The sequence below is a fragment of the Alosa pseudoharengus genome, unplaced genomic scaffold, assembly GCF_046254945.1.
Source record: "Alosa pseudoharengus isolate Yale_2024_CS ecotype anadromous, Long Island Sound unplaced genomic scaffold, YU_APseudo_1.1 YU_APseudo_1.1_scf_8, whole genome shotgun sequence".
NCBI lineage: Eukaryota > Metazoa > Chordata > Actinopteri > Clupeiformes > Clupeidae > Alosa > Alosa pseudoharengus.
In genome coordinates, this window is record NW_027468870.1 from 20,900,449 (window position 1) to 20,924,376 (window position 23,928).

The window sequence follows — 23,928 nt, forward strand, 5'->3', positions numbered from 1 at the left end:
AATGTTTTTTGCATTTCTTTTGCTGGTCACGAACCGATGTTTTAAAGGGGATGCATTTTGTGTTCAGGTTAACTCTTGATAGGATGGACTGGCATCTCTGTTGGTCCAGAGTATTTTCTAATACGTTCAATACCTTGGGTGAATGTTATGCATTTTTTGTCACTGAATGTAAACAAGGCACCCAAGTCCACTCAGGCATATAGCCAAACACCAGACATTTACTTTTATTCCTTATAATAATAGGTGAGCAATGATCCTTTAGTCTCTTCACATTTTGTGTCTCTACAAATGGTGACACTGCAACCTTGTTTCCAAGCGTACTTTTGAGTCTTTGGTGGGAGAACAGCTGCACAGAGTTGTCTAAAGCCTTGAAAAGTGATTATGTTGCTATACAAGTTAATGTGAATTATTTCTTTAATTTATTGTCATTTTTAAAATCATCAGAGCTGGCATTACAAGTGGACAACACACAAAACCTGCACGGCTGGTCGTTTCACATCCTCCCGCTTCGCTTGAGGTCTCGGGCACTCTGCGTCCGAACCCAGGTAGTAGCCGAGATGACAACAGGTCATGGCCCGGATTGGGACGAACCCACGACAGACTCAGTTGCCGTGAGGGAATCCAGGGGGCTGTTCCAAGTATGAGGTGTAGGGACAAAGAATTCCTTTATGCTGTTCTATACCCTACATGTGTACTCTACTTACTGACTAGGAGTTAACTTACCTAGGGGTGCGTTTCACAAAACCATATTTGCTTACCTGTTAGCAATTTAGTTGGTTGGCAATAGGAAATTGAATTGCAACCAGCAAAGTTTGCTAACTTAGTAAGCAACTATGGTTTTGGGAAACGCGCCCCAGGGTTAGTCATTAGAACTCGTACATAAAACCCTCCCCTGAAAGTCTCATTCTCAACCTCAGCTATTTTAATTTCATGTAATAGATTAAGAAATTATGACTGACCTGCACAGATTAATCAGTTCACAAGCTTTCCTGGATAACTCGGTTTCTTTTTCTGACAGCATTTTTGATGACCCACATCTCGGTGTTGTATAGAATATACTTTTTTTAAAAGGAAAAAGATAAAGTTATGATCTAAAAAAATAGGTGTATACTTGTATAACACTGTTTGTAATTTATATACAATGAAAAATAAAACTTATTTGTTCTCTGTTGATATTTTTGTACTAGTGCTGTTATTTCCTGTGAAATGGTATATGAACTCAAAACTTTGTTTGAATCTGTTGTAGAAGTAAAGAAGATGAGAGATTAATTGTAATCCAGTGCTCAGAATGTTTCTGTATTTAAACAGAATTTAGGAAACTGCACCTCCAAAAAAACATGATTAAAACACAAACTGTGTCAGTCATTGATCATCCACTCGTCCTCTCCTTTTAGCATTGTATTCTGTTCAGATCCATTTGACCTATAACCTTTTGCAAGATATAATACTACAAAGCACAAACATGACTCCCCACCTCTTTGGTCATGCCATTGAAGAGAATTATTGTGTCCTAGTTCCTTGTCGTCCATTTCACATCATTTCCAGACTATTAGTTGGGAACATGATGCTATTTATCTTGTTTGTTAGTTTATCTGATTTGTTTCCCTGTTACTGAAGCACCTTTAGACTGTTACAGTATATTGATCGTGTAAATGAATAATAACCATTGCTGATTGCATCTCGTGTGATTTCAAGCCACAGGGAATGGAAAGAGGAATGATGGGTAATAATAGACATGGGGAAGAGGAACAGAAACCTGTTTAGTCATGGTGTATCTGCGTTTTGGGGTGTCTGTGTGCGTCAATCATCACAGGAAGGTGAAGCAGTGATTCAATGCGGGTTTCAAAGTGCAGTCCTCTTTATTTTACAATTATTGTAGAGTTATGAAATTCATTGTTGACATTCACAGTTCCATAATTTCCTATCCCTTCCCTCTCATGCATACAGGCATACATACACACACACACAAGTGTTGAGTAGATGTGTGTGTGAAGCTTGTGTGTGTGTATTTTTGTGTGTGTGTATGGGGGGTAGCCAGAGCCAAGTTGTGTGTGTGAGTGATTCTAAAAGGCTTGTTCAGTGGGTGGGTCTACTCAGGCGCACAGAGATAATCTTAGCATAATCAACCTGCAGCCCCGGTGGAGCGCGTCCCTGTGCGGGAGGAGAAAAGCACAGCCGCGCTGCTCCACTCACACACACACACACACTCTCACACACACACTCTCACACACACTCACACACACACACTCTACTCCGCTCCACTGCGGCCCTCTGCTCTGACAGACAGGACGGAAAACTCATCCGACGTGGTCATGTGAGTCAGCTTTGGTCATGCCAGGGCGGGATTTCATGCCACAGCAGACAGGTTCTGTTGATAAAATGACAAGAGATGAGTCTGGTGGCACAGACACAATATACAGGTAGCTGTGCTGAAGCATTTGTTTCAGGAAGCTCATTTTTTTTTATCTCTACCCAAGAGGTAAAATACACAAATAAAAACCTTAAAGAAATAAAGACCTTCAGGATGGCGTTTCTTTCTTGTTGTTTCATATTGTATAGAATAATTTCTCTCTCTCTCTCTCTGTTTTCCTCTCTCTCTCCCTCTGTTTTCCTCTCTGTCTCTCTCTCCCCCTCTTCCAGCATGTACGTTGTGTAGGGTCCCCCGTGAGGGCTTCATTTATAAAGCGTTCTTACGCACAGATTTGATCTTAGACCGTGCGTACGCTCAAATCCATGCCAACGCTCAGATTTATATATCTTTGACGTGGAAAAGTGCTTATCTCCACGTCAGGTTCAAACTTGACGACCATTTCCTTGTGGTAATGCCGGGGTACTGCAAGTAATCTAAGTGCGATGCATTTTCAACATTCCAAGAACAACGATCTCATGTCTTTCTTTACCATATGCATTATCAATATCAGAAGATGTTTAAAGTCGTTTTGGACGCAGCTTAATGTTTCATGGTTTGGCATAAAACTGATAATGAGAACTATAGCCCACTTAAGAAAGTGAAAAAACGAATAGCTTACTTATTTCATAATATAAAAAAACACCAAGACCGATAGAATGATTGAAACATTCTTACAGTTGATCTAGTATATTTACATGGGCGGATTATGAACTTTCGAGCCCCTGGGCCCAGATGTATTAAGGGCCCCCCACTTATTGTCGTATATGTGGAAGGGGGGGGGGGGGGGGTTTGGGAGTCCTCCCCCAGAATTTTTTTAATTTGTTTGATGTGATTTCCTGTATTCTGGTGCATTTTGGGGATGGCCAATACTAAATTCAATCAGATTCATAGCCTACATCTTGATTTGTTGATATTGAGGCAATGATTCCATGCAAAGGCTTGGGCTTCAGGGCCCCCTGACCCCTTGGGCCCCTGGGCCTGGGCCCGGTAGGCCCGTGCAGTAATCCGTCCCTGTATATTTAGTGTTCTCACCAATCTAATATTGACCATAAAATGTCCAATTGCCCTCGTTTAGGACAGGAAAAGTACATTTGCACCAGGGATGTAGTGGTAAATTAAGAGGTTATTATACAATATTGGGAATAGGATAGTATTGGATAATTTGGACAGTTTTTAATGTTAAAAGTGAATAAACTTTTTTAAGAGGTGGATAAACTCTAATAAGAGGTGGCTTAACTCTATTTCTGAAATTTCAGAGGTGGATAAACTGCGTTTACTCGCGTTTAGCCTCCACTACATCCTAATTTGCGCTCATATGGCTATTCCCAGCTCCGTAACAGAAAGGTAATATTTTAATGTAAGTTATACAATGTAGGCTATAGATATTCTATATCATATATAGCCTACACAACCAAGGAATGGAAGTTATCTTCTGAAAGCAAGGCATCTTCATATTTAGTGTTGCGTCGGAGTTGCGTAAAGAGGTGCAGAGCGCGCACCTGTTTGCTTTTTTTGACTGGCAGTGCCCAAGATCAGATGACAGTACGTGAGTTGAATAATGTAGGCTAAAATATAAAGGTAGGCCTAAAGCAAACAATTAAGGAGAATGTTTAAGCCATTGGACATTATTGAAAGAAAACGATAGCAAAGATATGCAGAATGGCTCTGGCTGCTCACAAGTTGACCTTCATTTGTGATTTATAATGGCCAAATATAATCTGGAAGGGTGGCGTACGCACGTTTTTTTGTGCGTACGTTCGTGTTCTCTGAATCACACGTACAATCATTTCAGAAATGATCTAAGATCAAATGAAGGATGGTTTCTACGCAACACTTTTATAAATGAGGCCCAGGGCCTATGCATGATACGTCTCACCCAGGTGTGATGTCAGAGTGTCACGATGGCGAGTTCAACAACAGAGTGAGAGAATGAAAGCGCCTCAGAAGCACACCTTGACACACTGACACCTCGCACAGAAAAAATAAAACATGAAACTCCTCTGATGTTCCTTATTCTGATGCAGTATGTTGACCAGCTTCAGTAATTCACTCTGTCTGAAATAACTGGTAAAATATAATTCAAGTGTTCAGTTGTTTTAATAGTCCACCTGAAAGAATTTAAATTGCAGGTAACAAATAAAAAACAACATTATAATTTACTCTGCAAATCAACACTTATCAATTCCCATAATCACACCACATACCTCTGAGTTAATAGATTACTGTACAAATTCTGTACTGATGCACAGGCTGCAGTACCCACAGTAGAAGGTAGGTGGTGCTACAGAGGTAGTCTGGTGAGAATTGTGCTCAGAGCTTTCACCTTTGGATGTGGCTGTAAGAAAATGCTGGCTGGTTTGTGCTGTTGTTTTGTGTGGGAGTGGGAGTGATTGTGAGTGTGTGATAGCACAGCAGGACAACGTGCTATCACTCATCTGGGGGTGCACAAGCCTAAATATAACACACCTTATGTAACGTACCCCTGGGAACTGCATGGATTTCTTGCCACATGGTGAAAATGCTCTGATATGATGATGGGTAGTAATCTGGTGTAATCTTAGATCCTCCTTTAATCACATAAGCATATAAAGGAGCCATTACTGCCGGTCCCCTCTGCTAGAAATCAAGTCTAGAAAGGGCAGAAAAGACAAAAACAGCAACATTGCTTTCTAGAGGTACAATGTGAGTGTGTGTGTGTGCATGTTTATCATGTGTTTATCTGTATATGCATGCACATCTATTTGTGTATCTGTGTCTGTGCATGTACTTCCGTGCTATCTGTGTGTTTGAGCTCCTGCTGATAGGTTAAGCTGACATGATTTGCATTTATCTACTGGCATGTGTGTGTGTGTGTGTGTGTGTGTGTGTGTGTGTGTGTGTGTGTGTGTGTGTGTGTGTGTGTCTGTGTGCGTGTGTGTGTGTGTCTGAGAGAGAGATAGAGAAAGAGAGTGTATTAAAATATTGGTACTGTGTGTGTGTGTGTCCTCTGTGCACGTCAAAAGAGGTGTGGGTGTTAGCGTGTGGGAGGTACTCTCTGGCAAGTGCTGTATGTATTTGTGCACTCGGTACAGTCTATAATTCTTTAGATTTCTCTCGGATGAACACAAGAGTGGCTAAGCTGCACCAGTCGTGAAATTGTCTATCTTCCACACTGTGTTAACACAACACGCAGTTCTGTGCTACCAGCATGATGCAATCTGACGATGAGCCCAGGGACAGTGTAAATAGCAAATTCAAATCAGATGTCTGTTTGTTTGTTTGTTGTATCTTTTGGCCATTAGAATGGGACACGTAATTATTTGTTGATCATCACATTCCGTCTCACCCCTCAGCAAACCCTTCGGTTTCTGAGTCACATGACCACACAGGGTGACAGCCTCATCTGGCCGTCCAGCCCGTGTTTTACTGTCCGAGGGTGGATTTGGCGAGAATCAAATCTAATTTCTGGCAGCTGAGACATGAAGTCATGCGGCGCTTAATGGGATGTCCAGGCTGGTGGCAGGTGATTCTGGCGCAGATCCGGCCCTCTTGTGGGCCCGTGTGTGGCGAGTCAGCTTTATGCCAGGTCAGCTGCAATCTGCCACTAAGGGTCATCAGCTGGTGGGAGCTTCCGAAGCCATTAGAATCCCTAGAAAATGGCCAAAACGCCCCAGATAATGACCCCTCCCTCCTCCCTCCCTGGTGGTGGCTGCAGTCCAAATCAGAGCTCTTACAAAACCTCTGTGTGCCAGCCACGCCTAACAGGTTGTTGAAGCCCATGTGATATGTGTGAGTGTGTGTGTGTGAGTGTGAGTGTGTGTGTGTGTGTATGTGTGTGTGTGTGTGTGTGTGAGTGTTCCAGGAGCACAAGTGGTGAAGAGAGACAGGTGTTATTAACACCAGGTTTATGGGTTCTACTCCCTGAACACACTGGATGTATATGTCGAATACATATATCTCCTTCTATAACATACGTATAAGAGATAAAAATGTCCACTAAATGTGCCATTGTATTGTAAATGGAAATAGCATACTGTATATACCTCTGTTGCCTTCTTTGAATTTAAGTGCTTCAAATCCACTGTGTGCCATCAAAATATAACAGGCTGTTAAAAACCACATGGTGAGATTTAAACTCTGTAGACGTTTATTGCTCTCTTTAACACCTTTAAGGACTCCGATTAAAATCCTTCATCAGGGTTTTATTTCATGCTTCAGCAGAGTCTTGGAAAGCAAAGGGAGGAGGGTTTGTGATGTGTGTGTGTGTGTGTGTGTGTGTGGAGAGGAAAAAAAAAAAAAAAAAGGTTTGAAAAGTGGCCCACAAAAACTCCCCTTGCCAAACAGGCCATATTAATGAGGGTCTGTTGTCATGGTGATAACAGCAGAACTGGAGTGAATTGGAACCCCTCTATCTGTGATGGGGAAAAAATAAAAAATAAACCACAACATGCTGAGAAGCGGGCTATCGTGCCATAACAGCTATGCACTTGATCTAAATGTGCTTGTGATTAATATGCTCGAAAATGATGGCTAAATTACACACACACACACACACACACACACACACACACACACACACACACACACACTAACAGCTTAGGAGGGGGGCGTGCAAAGGCAGAGTGCACAGTACCTGTTTTGCATCTTTCATCTCTCTCTCTGACCCTTTTTCTTACAACCATCTGACAGGCGACATGTTACAAAGGCTGTGGAATATAAAAAGGCTAAAGCCTACATCACTGTCGGTCTAGATGGTGCCTCGTCTACATCTGTTAATAGCACATGAAGTTGGCAAGTGTTGAAAACAATGTGCTACATAAAATAAATAATTTTCACCCTAAATCATCAGTTCCAAGTAGGTTATGCAGTGGTAAAAAAGCATTACTTAGAAATCCTACAAATGTATGAAACTATTAGCTACTTTTCACTTCGTTGTTCTTATCTTTATTCACTAAATAGGCCTATGTTCTGTTTATTCTTGAAGCAAAACTCTTGCCTGGTTACACCAGACTCACTACTTTGTTTTACTTCATATAGAGTCTGGCCTCTCATGATTGGGAAATGTTTCCAACTCTAGCATCGTAATGGGTGTAGACTTTGCATTAACTTTGAAATCATTGGTCCAGCATAACCAATCACATTGATCACAGATTCCTCGCGCTACTTCCTACTTCGCTTAACCTTTACAAACTGAAAATATACTGAATCGACAGTCAGGAAACAATTTAGGCCTACTTTTGCAGTACATAAATGTACAAACCGCCTCTCGAGCGCTTCAGTCAAGTGTTTATTGTTGCTAGGTTTCAAAGTTTTGATTGGTCATCGAGAGAGACGAGCCAATAGCTGTTCTAAAACTTTCAGCATTCTGAGCGCTGCGTAAAAAATGGTCACCGGCGAGGGTTTTTTTGAACGCTGAACTTCATAGGATTTGTATAGAAAATAGCCGCCATCGGCTGCAATTGGTGGACATAGGCCCTTAGTTACTCAAATGGTACATTTAGAGGGGCACGGCTATTTATATCACACTGTAGATGTTCTTTTTTCATATGAACTGTGAGTTGAATGTCAAGTTAGTACAGGAAATGGTTGCTTTTAAAGAGATTTTGTCCTAAAAGAAAAATAAACAACCTTTTAAAAATCTGACTGAAACACGCAGAGAGAGGATCACTAGCTGTCGAGGCTTTGAATAACAAAACTGCTGTGATAGGGAGGTCCACAGGAGATTTATATAAAGTCAGTGAGTCAGGCGGCATGAATCACAGCACTGCCAACAGCACATTGACATGGAAGAAAGGATGCAAAAGACCACTTTCAAAAGGAGGCTGGAGAGAGAACAGAAAAAAGAAAAACAGAAAAAGAGTCGGTTGAAGCATCGGTGGGTGTGGGTTGCAGTTGTGTCCAACAGCAGTTTTCTCTCAGTCTCAGCTCAGAGTAGGAGTCAGTTACCTGTTTTATTGCACAGAACCTTACATGTAAAAACACATTAGGAGCAATACAAACAATATCACATACAAATAAGAAAGGTGATGGAGTTTGACATGTCATATCAGCCAAGACAGTCCATTTAAAGTGATTTAGCCTAAATGTAAGAGATATCTCATTACCGTACCATCACAACTAGATATGAACAAGACTTCAATAAAAGGTTTGTTGTGCCATCAGCATAGTTTCTACATTCTAAAAACACTACTGGTGCAGTTTACAGTTGCATTTGTCAGAAGATGCCTCTAAAACTACAATTTTAAATGAGCAGTGAAAATATATTTGGTCCTTTATAACAATATTTCTCCCATACACAGAGTAGATTAAAATATTGTGACACATTCTTGCTGGGTTTTTCCACTATGGTAGTTCTAGTGGCATTTTGGATGACTAAAACTGCAAACTGCACATCTAATCAGTATTTGTTGATCTACATGACAATGATTGTGCAATTCCATGCGCAAAAATCCTCATTATTATATATTATTCATCTGTCTATCTACATACCTATCCACTAACCTATATTCATGTCTGCCTATCCGTCGGCTTTCTGTCTTATAAAATAAAATAAAATAAAATAAAAAAGAACCAGTTAGTGGGAGAACTGTAACATTCCAGTGGCTTGAGAAATAAAATGGCTGAAGAACTCTGTGGGGCTGTAACATGCCTAGAAGACATTTAGCTGTATTCTGGAGAGCCATGTCATAGTATGCTTCTGAGGAGTTGACACATACGTATGAAATTTAAACTCTCCCATTCCACATATGTTCGGGGATAAAAAATAAACACGCCACGTCTTCCTATTTGTGCGACATGGTTCATACAAGCTTGACATCGGTATTAAAAACTTTTACAACACTGAGGTGTTCAAACCATAACATGTTCGGTAACACTGTCCATAATCTCACGTTTGTTATTATTATGAGTTTGGCTCAATAAAATAAAAACACAACCAAGATCTGTTTCTAACACAATGTGAAACAACGCCTCCTGGAGAGAGTGTCCATGAGCAGGCTTGACCTGAAGGCTGGCTTGGGGACATTTAGTAGTGAAAGGAGCGAGACTCGTGACTGCTATGTTTCTGTGAGCTCCTCGAAACAATGATGTGCAGCCTTCCCCATTGAGCCCATTTACAAAGACACTGCACCTCCCTTAGGACCTGAAGCAGGAGGAACAGCTGACCTCTTTGGAGGAGCTGAGCTGTGGGGAGATGGTGTCTGGAACCACGGACTTAAGGATGTCGTTCTCACTGGCGATGATGTGCTTCACCAGGAAGTTGGCAGCTTCATTGATGTTGATGTTTTCCTGTAGAGAGAAAAGATAAAAGAAAATTGGCGAGGGTGATGTAATGAACAAGTAAAGTCAAGTGTAAAAGACATGGATATCAAGAAGACATCTCATTAAAGCAACACAATGTACTTCTTTCCCCTTAAAATAACAGCTTCAATCTCATTTTGATGTAACACTTAAAATACATAGAACAGAGTCTCTGACATAGCCGTCGTGCGCCCAGAATTCCCTGCGTTGTGGCATATTCTGTGCAATGTCATCGTGGGTAAGAGCATGTTTTTTTTCGTTGGCTAAATAGGTACCCAGTGCAAAATTGACAAAAAGGGCAATTTCTACATTGAGTTACTTTAACATTAGCTTTGGTGACATTAGCTTTGGTTTTGATGCACACATTAACCTAAAATGTCACGAAAAGATAAAACTTGGTACTTTTCAAACTACTTAGACACAAAGAGTTACTGTCCTTATAAACTTGTCAATTATAGTTTATTAACCAAAAACCTTCAGATGAGAGTCTACACAGCCTTATTGACAGAATGAAACAAAATGCTCACATGCTCTTAATTTGTGAGTTAGAATTTACATTTATTAATTTAGCAGATTTTGTCCAAAGAATTCAACAATAATATACAATACACTAACAAACAATTCAAGCATGATTGTTTTTAACATTCAGTTAAATGACAATGACTGAACAACCTGATCCGTGGTATTAACTAGATCTCCAGAACAACTCTGAATAAAATGACTTTGAATGCTCTGCGTACTGCTGTCACGGAAGCTATCTGAACAGACATTGAAATTGGCACTAGTTGCTTCAAACTTTCATAGCATTCTTAAAAACTATCTTCTAGTTGACTTCAAATGCACTGACTGATTTACAATATCTACTGTTATTCCAGAGTTGAATTTTCTCCTTTTACACTATTACTGTTATCATTCCGCACAATGCAACAATAATTGTCGTAGACTAGGAGGGAGGTATCACAAATTGCAGTGATAAGCAGTGGTGTTAATCCTTTCTCCTGCAAATTAACTCACCAGCCCATTATGCAATGCATATCTCCATCCCTGACTGGGGTAAGTCTGGTCTCGATAATACTCTTCCACCAGATATGAATAGAATTCACTGTCTGTTAATACGTTTTATGTGTTAGTGGAATTGGATAGACTACGTAAATTCTCACTCGCACAAAATGCTATTTTAGAGAGAGGCTGTAGAGATCTCTACTGACTGCGTCTCGTGACTCGAGGCGCTGTTTACCAAGAGGACAGAGGCTTCCAGCTGAATCAAACCAGCCTGCCTTATCCAGGGACGAGATCTTGATCTCCATCACAGATTTCAGTTTCTGACGTGGACATGTGTGTGCATGAAACTCCTTGGAAGTGTGGTGTCTGTCCAGAGGCCTACCTTTGCTGAGGTCTCAAACCAGCCGACGAAGCCGTTCTCTTTGCAGAACTGCTCCATCTTGATGCCGTTGTTGTTGAGGACGTCCTTGCCCTGGTCACACTTGTTGGCCAGCAGGACCGTGGCGATGCTTTGGCCGTTGGCCAGCGTGAGCTTCGAGTCCAGGTCCTCCTTCCACTTGGCGACCGCCTCGAACGTCGTCGGCCTGGTAACATCAAACACGATGAAGGCACCCATGGCCTCTCTGTAGTACACCCGCGTCATGTTCCCGAAACGCTCTTGGCCTTACAGGGGAACATTGACAAAAAAGGACAAATGTCAATAACAGCAATATATTATCACTCATATTAAGTTGATGAAGAAGTAACCATTTTAGACTAAAACTGAATCATATTATCTGCAGATATGAATGGAGAATACATGGATATGTTCCTTCCTTGGCCTAGGTTTTTCATGACTGGTGGAATTGTACTTATTTGTGAGTGTGTTTGTGTGTGTGTGTGTGTGTGTGTGTGTGTGTGTGTGTGTGTCTGTGTGTGTCTGTCTGTTTATGTGTTAATACAGATTCATGTATGTGTGTTTGTGTAGGTGGAGGGGTGTGGGGGTGAGAGGAAAGCTGAACTGAATGTGTAAACAAAGCCTCCTTGGACAATTTGCTAATTCAATAGCATCAGCCATTTCTAGTCTCCTATGCGCTCCAGGATGCTCCAGCATTTTCAGCAATGCTGTTCATTCCCTTATATAGCCATTTTTCTCAACTGAAAAATTCTAAATATGTGTATATTTAACTTATTTCCATGGATGCAGCTAATAAATAATAAAGTTTTGAATGTAGAGCACTCATTGTTCAGGCCAATCCTACAGAATTCAGACATAACTCAGAGCACTGAGGCCAGTCAAGTGAGATTACATTATTAAGCTTTGCCCTCATATGGCCCTCTGGGTGCAAGAGATTTGTAGACCACGGGCTTGACCCAATAACTTTTTCAGTCAAACAAATCTTGCATTCTTAAAGAAAACAACACCTAGAAATGTCTTATAGGCTGTTCCAAAAGTCTTCAAGTAGTGACTGTTTTAATGTGGTGGGGGATTTAATTGGTTATCCCAATCAACCATAACCCACTGAGAACCATCTTGATAATCACTATAGGTCTACTCGTCGCAAAGCTGTCATCAAACTGAATGAAAACACACTTTGCCCATTAAGGCTAAGAAGAAGTGGGACCTGTGTGTGGAGGCTACAAGATGGACTGATCAGCACAAAACGTTCAGTGAGTGCGAATGGGCACATTCGTCTCCAGGCTAGGTTTGTTTACTGCCCCTCTCCCATAATGGCTCTCCTGTGACTTGTTTCTAAATCTTACTCACATGAGACCAGTTCTCATATGATTACACGCATACCTTCCGAGCGGGGGTAGGAAATGAGTTATTCTTTAAAGACACACACACACAAACACACACACACACACACACACTCACTCACACACGACTGACGTCTTGCTTAGCACGTGAGAACCTCTTGAAGTATTCAAGCCCAGCGGTTAATAACCACCAATTAACAAAACAGATTTGTAAAACACAACACAGTATCGACATACAATTATGATTGTACGACTGATTATGGCACTAAAAACAGGCGGACAAATTTCGAATTATTCTTCGTTTAGCCTATATAATTAAATTAAATATTCCATATATTATTGAGATCATATAGCCTAACTACATTTTAAATACTTTCAGATAGGCTACTTTCGAAGTGATAGTTATTTTCGCTTTATTGTGACTTATTTGACTTAAACTGAAATAAATTTAAACGGTTTAACATCTGCAAACAATAAATTATAGGTTGGCCTACCTGCTATATCCCATAGCTGCAATCGTACCGTCTCCGAATCCCAATTGAGAACTTTTAGTGCAAAATCCACCCCAATTGTTGCTCTGTAGTTGGTAGAGTACGTTTGATGAACATATCTCTTTATGATACTCGTCTTCCCTACTCCCAGGTCACCAATAACGAGTATTTTGTACAAATGTTCCTTCAAGTTATTCTGCATTGTGCCCAGCGCCGGTGAACCACGATGGTTGGTCATGCCCCGCACACAGCGATGAGATATTATGGGAGAGGTTGCTGCGTTCTTGACCCCATGATATAGGAACGCCCTGGAGTAAACTTGTGACTAGACTTTTCTGAGAAGCAAAGCTCGTGAGCGCCACGGTCTTCACTTGTGTCTGTGAAAAGGAGGAGAGGGACGGGTTTGCGCATAATGGGGTAGCCGTAGGCACAGTTTTGGGTTGTTATGTGGTATAGCACGATCACTACACTACACAAATTCTAAAACGTATACTTGCAGCGCAGCCACACAAGTGGCCTACATAGCCTACACAGAGATAGAGAGAGATATAGTAACTTGCTTTCAATGAAATAAGTTTACATAAGCCCATATCTTAATTCAAGAACATGTGCAATAAAGTGCTGGTAATTCAGTAAACCTCACCCCGAGATTTACACAAGGATTCCAGGATGTAAACCTAATAATATTCACGTAGTTCACTGTTTACATTTAACCATAGTCTTTTAATAACATTCAAGTATTCACCAGAGTCATAACACAACATGTCTTGAAACATCATAGTAAGCTTCAGGAAAAAATGCTTAAATAATCAAATATAGCACATTACAGATTTGTAAATTTACAAAGCTAAACAAAGTATCTTCATTATAAACAGCCATTCATGTCATAATAGATATGAATATGAAATTCACATAAAAGACATGAAGACATCATAAATATCAAGTTACATTTCTTTCAAAAAGACAGACAGTACAAACATTTGTAGAAAAGGTCCTCCGGCATTAGTATAAGCACTTTGATATTGGATGTTGGCACTGTGTTGCATGCAAATGTGATTATGTACGTACCACCAAAAACGTCAGTGACCATAACACTGCACACTGTTGACTAATAAAGGGTGTAGGTAAGCGGACTGTCAAGACTCAAGATGAGCCTGCAGTCAGTAAGAAAGAAAAAGTATCACACTCTGGATCAGAATTTGAAATGTATTATGGTCCCATGCCCTATTGGAGAAGTCTATTGAACAGCTTATTGATAAATCACTCAAACATATGTCTACATTACTGACAAAGAAAGGCATTACCAAACAAGAGCTTGGATTATGCATCTATCTCATGCAATAACCAGATGTACAGTTATATAATTATACATTATACAAGGTGTGACTATTATTAAATAATGAGAATAATGTAGTAATTCAATTGAAATGAGAAAACAGTTGTAGTAACAGTCTCATTATTTTAAAGCCACATCTTGTATATAAAGAATTTAGTTTGGTCTTAGCAAATTATGTATATGGATTCTATATGCTCGATACATTCATATCTATCATTCCTATTGCTCTATACCTACTTCTCATTGAAGAGTCATATCTAAAAAAATCTAGAAAAAGAGGTCAAAACATCTCACCAAGCACAGCAGCGCTGGTTCCCTACCCAACTACACTATGTTTGATGTTCACTAGTCTTGTGGAGCCAGGTAGGATTTTGGCACTTTATGATGAACGTACACAGTCAGGAGATAGTGTTTCGAAACTGTCTTTGTTGTTTTTAAAAATACCCATAACCCCACACAAGCACCAATCACCTCTGTTTTCGCTTGTTACTTTCCATAGCTACCTAGTTTCAGCTCTTTGAAAAGGTCAGCTTGGTTTTGGCTGTTTAAAACACGTAGACCAACACATGTAGACCAACTTCTTGCAAGGTGGCATCTATCTGGCTCCATAAACCTACAGTATGTATTCATATATGAAGCAACAGCACTCAAACTCTTTATTCACTGCTGAACACATTTTTTGTAGTCTGATTCTGAGAAATAATTTTTGTTTACGTGGTGAGGCTGGCACTACAATCAAAGCGGCAGCCTTTTGGATCAATCGGTTACATCAAGCATTAGATTGCTGTGCAAAAACTGATATTGAGGTCATTGGTCCAAACCCTTCAGTAGGGAGGAAATCTGAAACCTCTAAGGAATAGGACTCCTTGTCTAGTCTCTTCAATGTACCGTAGCATTATCTTCCTAAAGTAGGCAAAACATTACTTTACATTTCCCTAAATGAGACATAAGCGTATCATTCTGTGTTTTAGTCCAGGATAAAAACAACATAGATGCCACTGTGGAATTTTACAATAAATTATGAAAATATACTTACGTTTGATAACATAATGTGACATTAGCAGAAAAATGGCAGGATTTAAAAAATACTTAAGAAGATCACTTTTGATCATGCAGATTCTCTACCAGTGATTAAAGAGCACTCACAAATTGAAATGAACTGAACTACTTGGTCTTAAACACTGTGGAATGTGGAATTTGGTCCCACTGTCTGAATTAATTGAATTACTTGAATCAACTGAAGTTAGTGTAGAAAAATACATTCACTGACTGTGTTTGTGAGGACACCTGATGCACAAGGGCCAGTAGGCCAACAGACTAAGGACCTCGTCACACATCTGTGGTTGGAATGTGAGTTTGGGCTTCACACAGTAGATTACTCTAGGAATAAACTGGGTCTGTCCCAGTCCAGATACTGGCCAAGCCCAGGCCAGATCCGGGTCTAACCCAGGTCAATCCTGGCCAAATCCAGGTCAATCTAGGCCAAATCCGGGTCAATCCAGGCCATACCCAGGTCAATCCTGGACAATCCAGGCTAAAACCAGACCAGAATAAGCAACTATGGTCTCTTTTTGCTTGAGGTTTCCCAAAGGGTTTTATGTCCATACCAAGAAAAAGTTTATTCCAAAACTATTGTTGAGTTAAGTTTTTGCCGTGTGGTTTTGTTTTTTCACAACAAAACCAGACGAAAGGGTAGTCAGAGCAGTGTGACTTCAAGTAGTGATGATGTGCCAGTCAGACTGTTTGACTCTGTGGCGGCTCATTGTTCCGTATGGCTTCTCAGAGACGTTGTGTGTCGGGAGTTCAAAGGCATTTTTGTGTAAGACAAGCCACTGGGTGCGTGGGGAGTCCGAGGGACTCGTTCAGCCTGGACCCCAGGGGGGCTGCCCTGTGGGCAGGATCGGAACCGAAGGCGGGTGAAGCCTGACCCAAATAGCCACTGTCTCTGGAGGAGGTCCAACACAGATCTGCCACCAGTGCAGCAGAGTCTGCCATCTGCTAATTAACAACTCCATCAACACCACACACACACACACACACACACACACGCACACACACACACACACACACACACACACACACACCACCTCCTCATCACTTATCACACATTTCTCTCTCACTCTGCTTCTGTGTGTATGTGCGTGTTTGTGTGTGTGTGTGTGTGTGTGTGTGTGTGTGTGTGTGTGTGTATGTGTGTGTGTGTGTGTGTGTGTGTGCGTGTCTGCTGTTTAGTCATTTCCAGCATTTTAAGCTGCAGTCTGGGAGATATAGCTAACCCCAGAACAGTTCCAGTACTGTTCCACAGTACACCCCCCCCACCACCCACCCACCCATGTCCTGCTGTTTCTTCTTTAATACATTGTCTGTCTCATTGTCTGTGTTATCAAACGTTTTATATGTTGTGTGCTGTGTCTCAGGCTTCCCCCTTTAGAGGAGGAACTCTGCAGTCTGGGAAATGTAGTCTTTAGAGAGAGGAGGAACTCTGCAGTCTGGGAATGTAGCCTTTACAGAGTGGAGGAACTCTGCAGTCTGGGAAATGTAGTCTTTAGAAAGAGCAGGAGCTCTGCAGTCTGGAAAATGTAGTCTTTAGAGAGAGGAGGAGCTCTGGCTGTAGTGTCGCAGCATGAGCCTGTCGTAGTGCGGGGAGGGCTGCTGCTGCTCTCCCATGCCGGCCTGCGAGGCCAGGGAGGTGGACGACTCGCTGGCCGAGCCCAGAGACGAATCTCTGAAGGGCGACGGCGGCTGCAGCGCCACAAGCTCCTCCAGCTCGGGCGGCTTGACCGCGACGGCCGAAGCGGATGCAGAGACAGAGACGGAGACGGGCGAGGACTTGAACGTGCTGTTGCTCATCAGCCTGTTGGGAGACATGCGGTTCGCGGCAGCGGCTGCGGCCGCCGCCAGACTGCCGCCGAGCGCGTGCGGGTTGACGTTGCTGACGGCGACCACTTCGGCGTAGGTGGTGACGGTGGCGGGCAGCTGCATGTCGTGCTGGATGAGGAAGGAGGGCGAGGGCGAGGAGGGCAGGAGGACCCCAGCGGCCGCGGCGCCGTTGGCGGAGGTGGCGCCCCCTGGAGGCGCAGAGCTGCCAGGCAGCATCATGCTGTTGAGCTCGCTGATGTTGGCCGTGAAGCGGTGCACCACACAGCTGATCTGGTCCATGATGGAGCCCTGCGGCGGTGAGCCGGTCCGCTGCTGGTGCTGATGTTGCTGTGGGTGGTGGTGGTGGTGGTGGTGGTGCTGGGGATGCTGCTGCTGCGGGGGAGGGTGGTGCTGCTGCAGCTGGTGCTGACGGAGGGTGAGAGCAGGATGCTGCTGTTGCTGCTGCTCATGCTGACGCTCGCTCAGGTACGAGGGCAGTGCCACCACGCGGTCGTGCCGCTCTTCCTCCTCCGCCGCGGTCGCAGCAGCATCCTCCTCCTCGCGAGTCCGCAGGGAGGTGCGCTGGGAGATGGTGGGGAGGGGGGACGGGGAGCGGGGGCGGTAGGTGCCCACCGGGTGGCACTGTACCATCTGCTGGCCCTTACCCGACATCTTCATGCTGCCATCACCTGACCCGTCACAGTCCTTGGAGAAGGGCTTGATGATGGCCGTCTGGTTAATCTCCTCCTTCTTCTTGATGTGGATGGAGATGCGCTTCCACAGGTTGGGTCTGTAGCCACGTTCGTTCGCCGCCCACGTCACTGACTTACCATTAGAACTGACAGACAATTAAATAACATCATATTAGAATAAATTCATATTTAGATTTGTATTTTCTTATGCAAATTATAGACCTCTTCAACTGCATTAACAAACATGTGTGTTCCTAAGGCAGTAACGGTAACTTGGGGACAAACAAAAATAAATCTATGATATTTTGTAGAGCATTACGCTAAAGTCCAATTAATTTTCATTTCAAAGCATCTGCGTGGGAACTGGAAACCCTCTAGAAACAGATTGAAAGGGTCTACAGGGGACTATGAGAACATTAACAAAACAACCATCTTAGAATGAATAAGTGTCATAAAGCAATTGGATATATAACTTTCTTTCTTCAACCTCTTTAAAGGAACCGTATGTAAGAAATGTATTTCAATTAATCATAAAATGGCCCTGATATGTCACTAGACATTAAGTAATCATGTTCATTTCAAATACTTATATCACTGACAACAGTAGTCTGGCCAGGATATTGTCATTTAAAAAGTGAAGTTGCAGCCCTCAACTGATGTTGATGTTTTGTCATGTCATGTTGTGTTTTGCTCTGATGCGCCACCCTCCACCTATCTACTAATCAGGAAGTCAGTAGTGTTTCGGCATCTGGGTTGGCAACCTCGAGTCAGGGGGGAGGGGGGGGGATACATCGCTCTACAGTAATTTGAAAGTGATTGCAGTACCAGTTTTGGCCACAATCTTATGGGTCCTTTAATGATTATGGAACCATCTTAAACCTGAGCACTGTTTTTTTACTGCCTTCATAAATGACACCCTAATGCAACTGCACATCTGTTTGTAATTGCAGATCTATTCTCAAAAATCATAACGCTAATAATCTCGATATCGGCTCACCTGACTTCGTGGTCGGACTTGCGTCGTCTGAACAGGTTGGCCATGCTGCTGGAGCTGCGTGCCGTCTGCGCCGTTTTGCCGTCCTTAACGTGCATCCTGACCACGGTGGAGGTGGTGAAGGCGCTGCGCACGTTCCTCTCGGGCTTGGCCAGCATGATGTAGACCTTGGGCGCGAACATGCAGCCCAGCGCCACCGTGGCGCTCAGCGACACCGAGAAGCACATGGTGATGATCTTGTAGTTGGAGCCGAAGTAGATGGGCACGAACGCCAGCCAGATGATGCACGTGGTGTACATGGTGAACGCGATGTACTTGGCCTCGTTGAAGTTGGCAGGGACGTTGCGCGTCTTGAAGGCGTAGAAGGTGCAGCTGAGGATGAGCAGTCCGTTGTAGCCCAACGGCGCCACCACTGTGGTGGTGGAGGTACTGCAGATGAGGTGCACCTCGCTGATGCTGGGGTAGTCGTAGATGACCTGCGGCGGCTCCATGACGAAGAGCGCCACGATGATGGCCAGCTGGAGGAAGATGAGGACGAAGGCGATGACCAGCTGGGCACAGGCGCTCATGAAGCGCGGCTTCTTGGTGCAGATCTTCTTCTTGCTGCCCGCCAGGATGCGGGCGATGCGGTTGGTCTTGGTGACCAGCGCCGAGTAGCTCATGGCGGGCGAGAGGCCGATGCCCAGCCGCTGCAGGTAGCAGTAGGCCATGTGGGGCTTGGCAATCAGGCAGAAGGTGCACAGATAGCCGATGCAGATGCCCGCCAGTATGATGAAGCACAGCTCGCGGCTCGACGACTTGACCACCGGAGTGTCGTGGAACCAGATGAAGATGACCGTCACAAAGGTGGTGGCCAGCAGGCCCAGGCAGGAGAAGACCACAGCGGCGATGGGCTCGGGGTCACCCCAGCGCAGGTAGTGGACAGGGATGGGCTCACAGCCTGGACACAGAGACACACACACACACACACACATACACGCACACACGCACACATAAACACACACACACACACACACACAAAGAGAGGATTGTGTAGAGAGAAGAACTTTTTTTCTTCGTGCACACAAGGTGAGGGGAATAAAATGGTTGTTAATTCAATTAATATCAAGATTGTTTTAACTTTCATTTCTTTAAGTTGTTTTTTTACTTTTTGTCTGTAATCACATAGTGAACGGTGAAGAGAGATAAATAGGAGGGCTACCTCCCTGAAATTACTTTATGCAGGTTAGGATGTCTGAGAAAAGGTTTATTGTTCAGTAACATTTAATAATATAACATTATATGTAATAGTATATTAAATCTACCGTAGCATTTATTATTTGTCTATTACTAAATTACTAAATGACCTGATTATTTCTCAGTAAGTAATAGGTAATGTACTGCCTAATTAAAAACTTATTTAGATGAGGAGAAATTTAGTAATTTACTGTCTTCCACTATACGTGTCCTCCTGATCCACTGTATGCGTAGTTAGTGAGTTATAGGGCAGACTCACCTTTCAGGTCGTCGGTCGGCCAGGCCCCGAGTTCACAGGCGCGGCAGGTGTACTCGTCGAACACGTACTCGTTCTCCTTACACGGTGTGCACGTCCAGCAGCAGCTCACCTCACCTTTGCGGATCACCTGGAGCGGACACAGACGTACAGGACATCCAGGTGAGCCAACAGAGCCAAGGGCATCGTGACCAGGACTCCCTGGCAGAGGAGATATTGTATCTCACTGGGACCTTCCTAGCTAAATAAAGGATAAATAAATAATGTTTTTCATATGGTTACTTTCCCAAGGTTGCATGAATAATTTCGGGCAGAGAGTGTTGGTGACGTCTCCTCTCTGATAGAGGTATTTTTGGATGCAGATAAATATCTTATCTTTGTTGTAGGTTTATTTCTTTCAGGTTGTTTGTCATTGTCATTTTTATCTCTTTTTATCTCATACATAAAAAAAAAACTATTAACAAGGAAGCTCAGACGTTCATTTCATTTAATTTTCATTGATCCTTTGTTCAACCAGGTGAGTCCCATCGGGATTAAAATGTCTTTTCCAAAGGAGCACTGGAAAAACAAGTATACAACAAAGACAAGGCCAGAAACAAAGCAAACAGAAAGGTATACAACAGACAATGCCAAGGACATAACAGACAGACAATAAAGGGGGCAGTGGTGGCGTAGTGGCTAAGGAACTGGGCTAGCAAGCAGTAGCCAAAACAGTTGTGTCCTGGAGCAAGGCACTTAACCCTGAGGTGCTCTGGGGCAACTGGCCCTTGTAAGAATTGATGTATGTAAGTCGGTTTGGTGTCAGCCAAATTAATAAGTGAATGTAAGTAAGTAAGTGAGTATGTATGTAAGTAAGTAAGTAAGTGAGTGAGTGAGTGAGTAAGTAAGTAAGTAAGTAAGTAAGTAAGTAAGTAAGTAAGTAAGTCAGTAAACGTAAGTAAGTAAGTAAGTAAGTAAGTGAGTAAGTAAGTAAGTAAGTGAGTGAGTAAGTAAGTAAGTAAGTGAGTAAGTAAGTAAGTGAGTAAGTGAGTGAGTCAGTAAGTAAGTAAGTAAGTAAGTACGTAAAGTATTAAAAGAGATGTTGGAGCTGTGGAGCGAGCGGGTCCAGTGCCCATAAGGTTCAAGTCTGGCCTGAGGTCTTTTCTCAATCCCACTCCCTATCTCTCGCCCACTCATTTCATGTCTGGTATCCACTGACCTAACCTACACTAACCACATCTTTTTTTTAAAAAAGGATAACGTGTGGATAGTCTGTGCTGTGTTGCAGTCAGTCAGTGCCTCACCTTAATCTGGGCCTTCTCACAGGGTTCGCTGCAGACGGATCTGATGATGGAGCTCTGGTTCATCCAGATCTCTTCGTCATCCATGCGCAGGCCCCACTTGTCCCAGCTGCCCACATGGATGTAGTCGTACTCATCGTCACTCATCTGCTTGAAGTTCATGATCTCATACCTGACATGCCACACATGTACACACACACACACACACACACACACACACACACACACACACACAGACACACATACACACACACCACACACATGTGCGCAGGCACACAGATTCACACAAAAGAAAACATTCACATTCACACACACACACACACACACACACACACACACACACACACACACACACACACACACACACACACACACACACACACACACACACACAAAAGCACACACACAAGCAAACACAAGCACACACACACACACACACACACATTCACAAAAATGCACACACACAAACACAGTTAACGTCTCAGGAATCCCACAGCAGCCAGAGGAAGAGAGTCTGAGAGGTGAGCATGAGAGCTTCCTCGAGCACTGACTGGAGAGGCCCTCTTATCTCAAGCTTACTCCAGAACAGCATCTCAACAGTGAGTTCACTGGGACAGCTACACATTTTATCACTCACTTGAGGTAAATCTTAGGTAAAGACAGGAAAAACAGTGTAATACAACCCATGGTGTGAAAAATCTCGGAAAAATGAATTCAGTGCCAAACAAATGTACCTATGTTATCCATCTAAGTTATATTTACATTTGTTCAGTTTATCCAGACTGACTTACTTATAGTGTAGGGATGTACTGTAGATCTGTATTGTAACATGAATAGCATATATTGGTGCATGACTAAAGTCTATAAGACTTGTAAAATTGTATTAGTCTATTATTATTATTTAAAATATATTTGACTTTTAATTATTAATTCTAACACTAATGTGATGTTTATTGTTATTGTTGTAAATTGCTTTGCATAAAAGCATCTGCTAAGTAAACAAACATAAACATAAAACATATATATATATATATATATATATATATATATATATATATATAACAAAAAAACATAAAACAAAAGAATATTAGTTCAACATATTAGCTTATTTGTCAATTAATGGCTAACAAAGAGGCACCAAGATATGATGAAGGCCACCTACAGACTATATCACACCTTCTCACACCTTGTCAAGACTGCTGACAATGCAGTCAGATTATAGCGGCATAGTCATCTGACCTCCACCTACCGTCCTGGGGAATCTCCATTCTCATCAAACAGCACGACCTCGCCAGACACCCCTGTGAAGTTGGTCTTCATTAGGAATTCCAGAAGCTTCTGTCCGTCGATGGGCCTCATAGCGCTGCAGAGGCCTGTGACTCCGGGACACAGCGTCCTCTGCATGGCGTGCAGGCCATAGGCCATCGAGTAGATGGCGTTGATCACGAAGCCCATCTTAGTGTCCTGGGTGTACTGATGACGAAGGGACTCTTTCTCTAGAACAGGAAATGGTGTGGTTTACATTGTATTATTTTTAAGTTAAACATTGACATTTCTGCTTGACCATCAGTGATTTTCCATTGTTTTCATAATACTTATGAATATATGCATAAAAACAGTACTTGTCTACTATAAATATTTAAAATGGGAAGTTCATAGAGTTGCATATAATCATATTTGAATCACTTAACCACAGCCAGCAAAGAACATTAAACAGTATAGCATTTGCATCACATAACACGTACAATTGTACAACAATTACAGTTAACTTCAGTTCATTCACTCAGTCACAGGTGCAGTAAGCCTTCTAAAGTCATGTTCGGTGTTGGTGGCAGATACACTAACTAACCATTGCAGGTGCGGTTGTATTTGGTGTTCTCCTGTGGGTGACCGCTCAGCCTGCATTGGAACCGGTGCTGCCAGAACTCAGGGAACCAGGGGTTCCTTAGGTTGATGTCGGGGTGCAGGTTCAGGTAGTAGTCATCGAACCAGGTGACGTAGGCAGACTGGAGCTTGATGGTGATCCCACCGGCAGCCTCCTGATGATATCCGTCTGTCACGTCATGGCGATCTGCCCACCCGTCACTTAAAAGAGAGAAAATAGAGAGAGATGAACAGAGAGAGAGAGAGAGACAGAGAAACAAAGATGGAAAGAGAGAAACTAATAAAACAGTGCTTTCAGGGAAAATTCTGATGCACAAAAGTTTTTTTGGAGATGGAACTTTTAAATAGTTTGAGCCTTCATGTTTATTTGAGGGTTTTTTTCGTGCAATTTGCAAAATAATTCAGAGCAACACAGGTGAGAATACACCCCAAGCATCAGATAGTTTTATAACCCACTCAGTCATTCACTT

At 42.7% G+C, this 23,928-nt stretch overlaps 2 protein-coding genes and 1 long non-coding RNA gene across 3 annotated transcripts in view; all 3 read right to left on the reverse strand.

The window, feature by feature from the left end:
• Positions 1-550: 550 nt before the first annotated feature.
• Positions 551-1,668, reverse strand: LOC143111820 (uncharacterized). The gene is made up of 3 exons (XR_012984619.1): positions 1,475-1,668; positions 960-1,058; positions 551-629 (listed from the first exon to the last, which is right to left on the reverse strand). It is a non-coding gene; the product is annotated as an uncharacterized LOC143111820 (long non-coding RNA).
• A 6,649-nt stretch (positions 1,669-8,317) lies between these two features.
• Positions 8,318-13,159, reverse strand: rab38b (RAB38b, member of RAS oncogene family). Its single transcript, XM_076273798.1, has 3 exons — positions 12,925-13,159; positions 11,073-11,353; positions 8,318-9,676 (listed from the first exon to the last, which is right to left on the reverse strand). Exons 1-3 carry the CDS (start codon positions 13,157-13,159, stop codon positions 9,524-9,526), a joined length of 669 nt encoding a protein of 222 aa, XP_076129913.1. The 3' UTR covers positions 8,318-9,523.
• A 3,684-nt stretch (positions 13,160-16,843) lies between these two features.
• grm5a (glutamate receptor, metabotropic 5a) overlaps positions 16,844-23,928 on the reverse strand; it is an 18,282-nt gene continuing 11,197 nt past the window's right edge. The window contains exons 3-10 of the mRNA XM_076274917.1: positions 23,424-23,659; positions 22,824-23,070; positions 21,578-21,746; positions 20,298-20,424; positions 18,806-19,742; positions 17,593-17,954; positions 17,538-17,542; positions 16,844-17,464 (exon numbers count right to left, since the gene is read on the reverse strand). Coding sequence (XP_076131032.1) covers positions 16,844-17,464; positions 17,538-17,542; positions 17,593-17,954; positions 18,806-19,742; positions 20,298-20,424; positions 21,578-21,746; positions 22,824-23,070; positions 23,424-23,659 — 2,704 coding nt within the window. The remainder of the gene's footprint in view (positions 17,465-17,537; positions 17,543-17,592; positions 17,955-18,805; positions 19,743-20,297; positions 20,425-21,577; positions 21,747-22,823; positions 23,071-23,423; positions 23,660-23,928) is intronic.